Raw genomic sequence first — 12028 nt, 5'->3', positions numbered from 1 at the left:
GTGATTCTGATTTTGATTTATCTGTCATGAACGAGCACTGTTGACTGTATTATATATGTTTGGGTGGTTTGAAACTGCATGTTGGTTTGATTCGTATGAGTGATGGATGAATATGTTAATGTATGAGTTCTTAATAGGTTGATTGTGGAATGGGAATTAATCTGGAAGTAGAATTTATAAAGTTTAAAGATTTGAAAATTGTTTGAAGTATAAAGTATATTCTGAGATGTTGAAATCTGGAAATTTGTTAAGTTTGAGAAGTCTGAAAACCCAAATTATCCCCTTGATAATTGACGCTCGTCACTGTACGGTCTTAGACCGTTCGGTTTTTTTTCTTTAAAACAACTTAGAATGGAATTCCTTCATTTGGAAAGAATTCTGCTCGAGAGCGAGCGTCTCCAGTTGATGGTCTGAGCGTTCGTCCAGCTCAGCAGTATTTAAATATTTAAAACTTTATGAATAAGTAACGCTCGGTCTTATACCGAAGCGTTCGTCCTAAATAGCGTTCGTCCTTATGGTGAACGTTCGTCTTTGATAGCGTTCGTCCTTATGGTGAACGTTCGTCTTTGATAGCGTTCGTCCTTATGGTGAACGTTCGTCTTTGATAGCGTTCGTCCTTATGTTGAACGTTCGTCTTTGATAGTGTTCGTCCTTATGGTGAACGTTCGTCTTTGATAGCGTTCGGCCTTATGTCGAGCGTTCGTCCTTCATAGCGTTCGGCCTTATGTCGAGCGTCCGTTCTTAATAAGCGCTCGTTCTTATCACGAGCGTCCGTTCTAAATCTCGCTAGGTCTCATACCTCGCGTTCGTACTAATTGAGTATTCAATTGATGAAATAGCGTTCGTTCAAAGTATTCAAATATTCATTTCTTTACGTTCGTTCCATTCCTGGAATTGGTTTTTCATATGTAAATATCTTGAAAGATAATTCTAAGTGTGCTTGACCCTCCTTTGTACATTAAATCTGGTTCAAGTTTCTATCATGATTATTTTCTAAGTACCAGTACGCTTTAAGTCGAGCCAGTTCATTTAACTGGATCAACAGAAATTACGTTCGTTCTAAGTATTTTTCCTGCGTATCCAGTGAAGTCATTTGGACGTTCGTCCTGATTATTCAGTGGACTGAACGTTCGTTCTTTTATTCTCTTAAAGTTAAAGATGAATTTGATGTTACATTATCATGAATTACGGTGTGAAGACTATATGAATTGAATCTGTGATTATGGATATTGGACGAGCGTTCCATGGAGGAACGTCTCATGTATGTTGAACATTGAATTGGTAAAGTATGACCGTGGATAGCTAATGCTGGCTTGGTCCATCCTGATATTCCGTGATGCTCATCTTCACGTAGAAGGGGGTAGTCATGTGTGGGAATGGCAGGAGGTCATTCGTATCCCTCACTTAGCAGGGGCGAAGGATTAACCTCGAGTGGCAGCTGTTGAGGGTATCCCAGCTACTACATCACTCGGGTGCAAGGACGCCTGTAGCTACATGGTTCATACAGTCCGGACGGTCGTCTTTTATACTTATAAATTTCTATGATATATTATGTTAAATTGTATGTGGTGCGTTTGCATGTGAAATGTTGAATGTGAATGTTGAACGTATGAATTAAATATTATAAGCTTACCCTTGCGTTTTCCATTGTGTTGTCTACTGTCCATGTATCTCCGTCTTGTCAAATGCAATGATCATCCGTTGTGGATGTGAGCAGATGGTGGTACGTCCGTTGAAGAAATGCTGGAAGAAGGAAATTTGGAAGATGCAAATCTTGTGGAAGTGGAAGTAAAGACCGAGCCTGAACACGCTCGTTAAATTAGGACTGAAGTTGTTAGCTTCGATTGAACGTTCGGCCAAGTGTTTTTGTATAGCCGTTCGTCCTAGTTATTGTTTTGCTTCTGTTTAGCGTACGTTAGTATATATTTGAAGCATTCGTTTTAGTTTCCCTTGTAAGCGTTTATGCGCGCTTCCCTTGTACTGGTGTCGTTCGGCTTTTAAATCTGAGTTAATGCAAAGACTGCACTGTTTATATTATTAATTGTAATTAATTCTCAATTATGGTAATTACTATATTTTGGGATGTTACATTAGTGGTATCAGAGCAGTTTTGTTCTTTTAAGGAACACTGTAGGTTATGAGTGCACTACGTTTTTGCTGTGTGCTTATTATGTGTTAATGAGTTATTGTTTTAACTCTCGAACTTTACTAACGCTCGTTTTTCTCTAATCCAGAGAACTAATGGCGCCTAGACTTCCTCCTCCTCCCCAACCGAATGAGTCCGATACGTCCAGCAACGCTAGGTTGTTGGAAACCGTAGTTGAACGACTGCATCAACAGAACACCACGTTGCTGGAGCAAAACGCCACCCTGATGCAGCAAAACCAAGCTGCTATGCAAGGTTTGGAGGCCTCGCGTGTCAATTCTGAAAACACGCAAAGGCAGTTGATGGAAATCTTGGCTGCAACTAGAGGTGCGCCTGGAGCATCTTCTTCAAACGCTGCTCAACCTGCTGCCGAGTGGAGTTTGGAGAGCTTCCTGCAGCATCACCCAGCTAAGTTCAGTGGGAAGTGCCTCCCTGATGAGGCTGATCAATGGCTGGGAGATATGGAGAGAATTTTTAACGCCAAACGCTGCCCAGATGTGAACAGGTTGGCGTACGCTGAGTATTTGTTGACTGGTGAAGCGAACTACTGGTGGACGAGCGTGAAAGCTCTCTTGACAGACGCTCAAACTCCTATTACTTGGGAAGTGTTTAGGAGTAAATTCTATGAAGAATATTTTCCTGATAGCGTCCGGTTTGCAAAAGAGGTGGAGTTTCTTCAATTGGTCCAAGGAGGGATGTCTATTTCTGAGTATACGAACAAGTTCAAACACTTGGTTCGTTTCAACACAATGGCCACAAATGAAGAATGGCAGTGCCGTAAGTTTGAAAACGGACTGCGGAGTGACTTGAAGGTTTTGATCTCCAGCTTATGTATAAGAACGTTCCCTGCCATGGTTGAGAGGGCCAAGGTTTTAGAGAAGAACATGGCAGAAGTAGAAAGGCACAAGAAACAACAGCAAGTAAATAGAGGACCTATCGTTTCCAGAGGCAATGTTACTCCAAGGAGGACCCCCTACGTTCGTCCAAATCAATCATCTAATACGAGCGGCTCTCGAGCTCTAGTTCCTGCTGGACAATCTGGTCAGGTTGGGAACGTTACGTGTTTTCAGTGTGGAGGGCCACACTACCGTTCGTCCTGTCCTCAACTGGTGGGAGTGAAGCACTGTAATCTTTGTGGGCGAAACGGACACTTAGATAATGAGTGTAACATGGGTGGAAGAGCAGTGATGAGACCACCAAACGCTGGCAGGAATCAGCCTAGAGGAGGACGAGCCCAAGCAGCTGGACGTGTGTATGCTATTACTGGTGCAGAGGCAGCTAACTCAGGTACGCTTATCACCTGCACTTTCTTGCGGTATGAAACGCCTTGATGTACGTTGTTTAGTTATTGTGATAAGGGAGCAGTTTGGTCTGATAGTGTATACACCAACAATTGGATTAATTTTAATATCCGACAGTGAGATAGACGCTTATTATGATACTAGGGAGGATGTAATTTTCTAGAGTTGACTAACTTAGGAGAATACTTCCCGAGAACGGGGTGTTGGCATTCGTTTCTTTTAAGATTAGACCATTCGGTAGAACAAATCGAAAGAGAGTAACGAGCAGACTTTGAATTACGAATGGACGGTGTGTTGAAAATTCAGCTAAAAGATCTTTGTCCTTTATAGTGAATTGGGAGATGGATTTTTTTGCAAGGTCATCACGATCAACTTAGTAGATGGGTTTATGAGCAGGAGTAGCTAGGTTTACGTGTTGTAAGGTAACATGTCAAAATGTAAAGGTGGAACTTTGGAGATCACACGACAACAGGATAGGGTTACTTAGAACTTAAGTCAATTACCTTTATAGATCGGTCATAAGGTAGAGGTACTATTAGAATTACTGAGGATAGACTGACCAAGAAATTTTGCTTTATGATCATCGGTTTGAGAACTAACCATAATGATGGGTTTAACTCCACATGTAAGTAGGAAGATTGATTTCTTAGAATCCAAACTGGTAGCAATTCTGATAGACATTTTCAATTCATCTCTAGGTTCCGTGCAATCGTTGAAGAGTAAATTTAGCATCCGGTTGAAGACTTACTCAGTTATCATTCTGAAGGAATGGCTCGACGAGTAGATCGATTCTGACGTTCGCATACTTGTATGAACGTCTGTTTTGAATCAATTAGGGGTCAGATGAAGTCTCGTTCTCCAAATGATCAAGAAAATCAGTTCTCTGCCTAACTCTGATACATTTGATACTCTCTTTCAATCACTCGACCTATACTCCATTCTTCAAACAGTAACTGTCAGTTGGAATAAAACTTTTAAATTATTTTTCATTTTGTTTCTGGTGATTAATCATTTGATCTTTTGTGGCCAAACATTTTTAGCGTTTGGCTATGAACGTCCTTTGACTGCTCGGTTTCGTTCGTTCTTTAACGTTCGGCACTTATGCCCTTTACTTGAATTTGCTATTTATATATATATACTGTCTTAGTTTTCGATAATCAATTTATCCTGGGATATTCAGATTAATCTTTTATGTTTCCTCTCATCTGTTGCTTCTGTGTATCCCTTTCACACTCTAATCCAATAGTAAAATACTTCAATATTAATTCTTTTTCTATACTTGTTTCTCATTTCAGAGATTCCTTGTAATTTATTACCTTCCCATAAACATTTAGTCCTTACCCAAACATAACCGATCGTTATAGTTGAAACCAGTCAACATTTAAGAATTGCTAAAGACATGAGTGTGGGACGAAGTCGCTTGTCCCAGGAAGCTGCTGCCGAAGGTACTTGGATTGTAGACGCATTGGAACGATAGCTTATGAAGATACCATTGCCTTCTCAATTAATTAATCATCGTTTAGTTTTCACGCATCACTACGCTAGAAGTATATTGGAGACTCGTCTGATGTACTAGAGCTAGAAGATGTTCTTATTTAGGGATACCAAATTACTTCCAGTCCAGCATTGGAATGACTCCCTTCGAAACTCTGTACGGGCGTAAGTGCCGCACACCACTTTGTTGGTTCCAGGAAGGAGAGAATGTGCTAACTGGATGAGCTCAAGAGATCATGTATTTTCTTAGACTCAACCTGATCACTGAAGTAGGCCAAACCGTTCGTCCAAAGAAGCTGTCTCCCAAGTTCATAGGGCCGTATCAAATTCTGAAGAAGAATGGACCAGTAGCTTATGAACTTGCCTTGCCTCCTCAACTCTCAAACCTCCATCCTGTTTTCCACGTTTCCCAACTCAGAAAGTACGTAGCTAATCCTTCTCACGTGTTGGAGTTGGAGGACATCCAATTGCGCCCAGACCGAGCATTAGAATTGCAACCAGTACGTATTGAAGACGTTCGCACCAGGCTGCACAAAGGAAAGGACATTCGTTTGGTGAAGGTAGTGTGGGACGCTAGAACTGGTGATTCAACGTGGGAAGTTGAGGGTGCAATGAAGGACTTGTATCCACACTGGTTCACGGGTAAGTTCTAAATTTTCGAGGACGAAAATTTTTGTAGTTAGGGGGAATGTGAAACCCTAAATAATTAGTAGTAGTAATTCCCTGTCATCATAATTAATCCACACCACAATCAACGCTTATTCTCATTAAAAACCCACTTTCAAAAGCTGATAAATCCCTCTGCAGTGCACTGAAACCAAGCCCCCATAATTCTCTGAAACCGCTCCACGTCACACGCACTCAGTGCATTAAAAACGCACCAATCCTTGCATGCAAGCACGCCACGTGTTGCGGAAGAAGCTTCCTGATCAGAGGTTGGTGTGCAGGTGTCGGCTTGAGACACGTTCGTTCAAACGAACAAGAAATTAACAAAACTCTAAATTTTAGAAAAAAAAACCCTTTCACCTGCACTCACTCATCTTCTTCCTCCGAATTCACCCTTTCATCTCCTCCAACTTCTCTCTAGGAACTCCCAAGCTTCTCTCTTCTGTAACTTACCAAAGCTTACTCCTAATCCATTTCAGATACTGCAGAAACGTTCCCTGCACCGTGAGCAGCGTTCTGAACCGAACAGAACCAAGATCTGGACTGGTAAGCTCTCGAACCCTAGAAACCCTTTTCTAAGTTGCATGCAGACCTTAATACAGCTGCATGTTAGAATATACTCTAAGTTTCTTACGTTCTTCCTGGATAGAGTTAGTGAAACGCTTGAGAAAGCACGTTGCGGGTAGGAAATTTTATTTGGGCAAGTTAACAAGTGTTTGCATAGGGAGTTCACTGCTAGACCAGGTAAGGGAAGCTTATAATTTTTAATTGATACTTGTATGTTGTGTAAACTGAATTGCATGTGATAGAAGCATGATATTTGAGCTGTATGGAGGACCACTGTTATGGATTGTGATTCTGATTTTGATTTATCTGTCATGAACGAGCACTGTTGACTGTATTATATATGTTTGGGTGGTTTGAAACTGCATGTTGGTTTGATTCGTATGAGTGATGGATGAATATGTTAATGTATGAGTTCTTAATAGGTTGATTGTGGAATGGGAATTAATCTGGAAGTAGAATTTATAAAGTTTAAAGATTTGAAAATTGTTTGAAGTATAAAGTATATTCTGAGATGTTGAAATCTGGAAATTTGTTAAGTTTGAGAAGTCTGAAAACCCAAATTATCCCCTTGATAATTGACGCTCGTCACTGTACGGTCTTAGACCGTTCGGTTTTTTTTTCTTTAAAACAACTTAGAATGGAATTCCTTCATTTGGAAAGAATTCTGCTCGAGAGCGAGCGTCTCCAGTTGATGGTCTGAGCGTTCGTCCAGCTCAGCAGTATTTAAATATTTAAAACTTTATGAATAAGTAACGCTCGGTCTTATACCGAAGCGTTCGTCCTAAATAGCGTTCGTCCTTATGGTGAACGTTCGTCTTTGATAGCGTTCGTCCTTATGGTGAACGTTCGTCTTTGATAGCGTTCGTCCTTATGGTGAACGTTCGTCTTTGATAGCGTTCGTCCTTATGTTGAACGTTCGTCTTTGATAGTGTTCGTCCTTATGGTGAACGTTCGTCTTTGATAGCGTTCGGCCTTATGTCGAGCGTTCGTCCTTCATAGCGTTCGGCCTTATGTCGAGCGTCCGTTCTTAATAAGCGCTCGTTCTTATCACGAGCGTCCGTTCTAAATCTCGCTAGGTCTCATACCTCGCGTTCGTACTAATTGAGTATTCAATTGATGAAATAGCGTTCGTTCAAAGTATTCAAATATTCATTTCTTTACGTTCGTTCCATTCCTGGAATTGGTTTTTCATATGTAAATATCTTGAAAGATAATTCTAAGTGTGCTTGACCCTCCTTTGTACATTAAATCTGGTTCAAGTTTCTATCATGATTATTTTCTAAGTACCAGTACGCTTTAAGTCGAGCCAGTTCATTTAACTGGATCAACAGAAAATTACGTTCGTTCTAAGTATTTTTCCTGCGTATCCAGTGAAGTCATTTGGACGTTCGTCCTGATTATTCAGTGGACTGAACGTTCGTTCTTTTATTCTCTTAAAGTTAAAGATGAATTTGATGTTACATTATCATGAATTACGGTGTGAAGACTATATGAATTGAATCTGTGATTATGGATATTGGACGAGCGTTCCATGGAGGAACGTCTCATGTATGTTGAACATTGAATTGGTAAAGTATGACCGTGGATAGCTAATGCTGGCTTGGTCCATCCTGATATTCCGTGATGCTCATCTTCACGTAGAAGGGGGTAGTCATGTGTGGGAATGGCAGGAGGTCATTCGTATCCCTCACTTAGCAGGGGCGAAGGATTAACCTCGAGTGGCAGCTGTTGAGGGTATCCCAGCTACTACATCACTCGGGTGCAAGGACGCCTGTAGCTACATGGTTCATACAGTCCGGACGGTCGTCTTTTATACTTATAAATTTCTATGATATATTATGTTAAATTGTATGTGGTGCGTTTGCATGTGAAATGTTGAATGTGAATGTTGAACGTATGAATTAAATATTATAAGCTTACCCTTGCGTTTTCCATTGTGTTGTCTACTGTCCATGTATCTCCGTCTTGTCAAATGCAATGATCATCCGTTGTGGATGTGAGCAGATGGTGGTACGTCCGTTGAAGAAATGCTGGAAGAAGGAAATTTGGAAGATGCAAATCTTGTGGAAGTGGAAGTAAAGACCGAGCCTGAACACGCTCGTTAAATTAGGACTGAAGTTGTTAGCTTCGATTGAACGTTCGGCCAAGTGTTTTTGTATAGCCGTTCGTCCTAGTTATTGTTTTGCTTCTGTTTAGCGTACGTTAGTATATATTTGAAGCATTCGTTTTAGTTTCCCTTGTAAGCGTTTATGCGCGCTTCCCTTGTACTGGTGTCGTTCGGCTTTTAAATCTGAGTTAATGCAAAGACTGCACTGTTTATATTATTAATTGTAATTAATTCTCAATTATGGTAATTACTATATTTTGGGATGTTACAGTTGTTCAAAACTGGATGAAGGTGTTGATATTTTTGGTCTTTCTTTTATGTGTAATAAATACAATTTGCGTATCAATGTTGATGAGAATGGGCTGATGGGTTGTAACCGTGTTGTACTTTTCTTCCATTTCAATGAAAGTCAGACTTCTTACTACTGAAAACTTTATTTTTGTTATGAAATGTGATGAGTAAAAATAATGTTATTATGTTGAAGTTGTAATGTTTTAATGAGTCTAAAAAATTCTGCATATCTGAGGTGTTTTTATGAGTGTAATACAATCTGCATTGGTCAGGGTCACTGTTTTATAAGTGTATATATTGCTATCATAGACCTCCTTTGTGGACGAGCGTCCTATTCTCGGTGAGGGAGCGTTGTCTAATGCGTCCATAGTGGACGAGCGTCCACAGTGGACGAGCGTCCTCTTATCGCTTGGCCAGCGTCGTCTCGAGCATCCACAGTGGACGAGCGTGCTGTTATCGCTTGGCCAGCGTCCTGTCGAGCGTCAACAGTGGACGAGCGTGCTCTTATTGCTTGGCCAGCGTGGTGTCGAGCATCCACAGTGGACGAGCGTGCTGTTATCGCTTGGCCAACGTCCTGTCGAGCGTCAACAGTGGACGAGCGTGCTCTTATTGCTTGGCCAGCGTGGTGTCGAGCATCCACAGTGAACGAGCGTGCTGTTATCGCTTGGCCAGCGTCCTGTCGAGCGTCAACAGTGGACGAGCGTGCTCTTATTGCTTGGCCAGCGTCGTCTCGAGCATCCACAGTGGACGAGCGTGCTCATATCGCTTGGCCAGCGTCCTGTCGAGCGTCAGCAGTGGACGAGCGTGCTCTTATCGCTTGGGCAGCGTCCTCTCGACCATCCAGAGTGGACGAGCGTCCTCTTATCGGTGGCCGACGAGTTATTTACAAAAGAAGACATCATAATTATTTACAAAAGAAGACAAAAAAGAGGATTTAACATCAAAATTAGCATTAAGTTGCTGTGTAACCAAAGTACTGTCTAATACAAAAAGAGCACCAAGTTGCTGTGTAATACAAAACGAGCACCAAAGTACTGTCTAATACAAAGAGACATTAAAAAATACATTAAAGTTGTTCATTTATCCCCTTAAACTGCAGCTTCTTCTTCATTTCATGATGGGATGTTTGGTTGAGTTGATGGGTTACTTTGTTGTGTTTGTTGTGCTTTGGTGCAAGAAGTCCTGTTGTGGCCGACTTCCTTACAAATGCCACATCTTTTCTTGAAACCACCCTTCCTCATTCTTTTGTCATTCTTGACCAACTCCCATTGCTCCAACCTTCGCTTCTTCTTTGGTCTTCCAGGCAAAGTTCTTTTTGGTGGAGGGAGAACATCTTCATATGTGGTAATCTCCCACATATTGTTACCATTTATTGGATAGATAATTGAAGAGTATGTTTCTTCATATGTTGACTTCCTAAAACAACATGGAATGAATTCCTCTGCATCAAGATTTAGGAATTTCATAGCAGCTAACGAGTGGCAACATGGTATGGCAGTGATTTCCCACTTCCTGCATGAACACAAATTTTCATCTAAATTCACTACAAATTTGTCACCGGCTTGGGACACATGTCGAACTTCAAAAATCTTGTTTCCTGACCAGCTGTAAAATCCAAACAAGAAACACATTATAATCATAAACCACTAACACATTTAAAAAGAAATCATAAGTCAACAAACCTCATTCTTACCACGGTATCCAATATTTAGTTAACTGAGACTCCTTGTTTAGTCTAGTCTTTATTTTTGGACAAATGTTCCCAGAAAGTGATTGACTTTTTGTCCTGTTAGTTGCCCATCTCTTCATCAAGTAAAGCCGGATTTCCTCCATCATGGTTACGATTGGCTTAGACCTTGTATGCAGCATTACACTATTGAAAGCCTCCGACAAGTTGTTAACCAAAGTATCACACTGAGCCTTGCTGCTGAATCTTGATCTTGACCAGTACCTAGAACATATATATGTTCATCAATGTTACTGTGAATATTTGGCACATTTTTAAGAATAGAAATTTAAATAAACACCTGGGAGGGATTTTTAACAAGTATTTGAAAGCCTCATCGTTAAGCTGTTTAATATTTCTCATTTCTGCTTCCCATGCTTGTGGATGGGTTGCTGTAGCTGCCTTCCACATCAAACGCTTGAGTTGTTTTCCAGGGAATTTCTTCCTAAAATTAGCGTATAAGTGCCTAACACAGAAACCTCAAATTCTCTTTCACTGTGTTGTTCACATTCTGTTTGAATTTCTCCTTCAACAACATCATCAGCCTCAACTCTTTCTTCTGACACCACAACAGCCTCAACATCATCACCCTCACCAACCTCTGTTTCAATTTCTCCTTCAACAACATCATCAGCCTCAATTCTTTCTTCTAAAACAGGTTCAACAACCATACCCCCAACTTCCTCTTCACCTTCACCCATAACCATACCTACAGGTTCAACTTCTACTTCATCTGTATTTTGAGGAATATATTGTAACATATTTATCACCTCAGGTTCAGAGACGTTGTGAACAACAAATAGATGAACCTCACCATTAAGCCTGGCTAAGGTAATCATGTGCATGGCTCCTATGTCGTCCAACAAAGGTTCCAACCTATTTTCCAAAACAGAACCACCACCAACGCAGTACAACAACTCCTTAAACCCATCATAACCTAGACCTTTTACTACACTGACTACAAGGAAATAGCTCCACATGTCTGGGTCAAAGGATAAACTTGTACTCTCCCCCTCATACTTAAGTTTTCCTTCATTTATGAACTTCCCACCATGGTGAAAAACAACTTCAAAATTTCCTTCCATTACGTACAACACAACAATTATATTTTAACCTATAAAGTAAGAAAAGACTTTAACAATGGGGGACCACAAAAAAAAGCATTAACAATATACACAACCCACTGAAAAAGACAATCAAACAACGCTTTAATAACGAGGGACCACATTGCAATCGAAAACGAAACAATATACAACATACAACAGCTTACGACAACCATAAACGACAAAATCATCACAAAATTCAATCAAAAGCACATTTACTAACCTGAACACGTGGTTCACTTCGAACACTTTCGTCACTGCTTTCCACGTGCTTCACCGCCAACACCTTCCTGATTCTACCGAAATACCACCGATAGATCACTCGCAAATCTAGAAACGATACCTATTGTCCGCCAAATTGGAACCACAAAAGACATTCGAAAACCCTCGACAAAACCCTCTGCAATTTAGGGATTTCTCCTTCTCATAAAACACTCACTGATTGTGTTCAAAATCAAAACGTTGCGTTTTGATTTACCATAAAGAAACTCTTTTTAAAGCCAGCTCAATGCCACGTCATTAACATTTCCTCATCTCAGCATCCCAGTCATCAATTTTTTAAACGCCGTCCACCCAACTTAACGGGAAGGACTCAATTGATATGAATTTTCAAAGGTTTAATCCTTT

At 40.6% G+C, this 12028-nt stretch overlaps 2 protein-coding genes across 2 annotated transcripts; one reads left to right on the top strand and one right to left on the bottom strand.

Annotated features, from left to right (window-relative positions):
• The first annotated feature begins 2165 nt into the window (after nt 1-2165).
• LOC148192912 (uncharacterized) lies at nt 2166-8527 on the top strand. Its single transcript, XM_088098364.1, has 2 exons — nt 2166-6351; nt 8179-8527. The coding sequence occupies exon 1, from the start codon at nt 2242-2244 to the stop codon at nt 3475-3477; it is 1236 nt and encodes a 411-aa protein (XP_087954490.1). The 5' UTR covers nt 2166-2241; the 3' UTR covers nt 3478-6351; nt 8179-8527.
• Nucleotides 8528-9684: 1157 nt separating this feature from the next.
• LOC148192911 (uncharacterized) lies at nt 9685-10709 on the bottom strand. Its single transcript, XM_088099310.1, has 3 exons — nt 10600-10709; nt 10266-10523; nt 9685-10177 (listed from the first exon to the last, which is right to left on the bottom strand). The coding sequence occupies exons 1-3, from the start codon at nt 10707-10709 to the stop codon at nt 9685-9687; spliced, it is 861 nt and encodes a 286-aa protein (XP_087955436.1).
• Nucleotides 10710-12028: the final 1319 nt, after the last annotated feature.

The sequence above is a fragment of the Vigna umbellata genome, chromosome 9, assembly GCF_029865625.1.
Source record: "Vigna umbellata cultivar VRB3 chromosome 9, Vumbellata_1.0, whole genome shotgun sequence".
Taxonomy (NCBI): Eukaryota; Viridiplantae; Streptophyta; class Magnoliopsida; order Fabales; family Fabaceae; genus Vigna; species Vigna umbellata.
The sequence above is the reverse complement of the archived record's forward strand: the minus strand, read 5'-3'. Positions and strand labels throughout refer to the sequence as shown.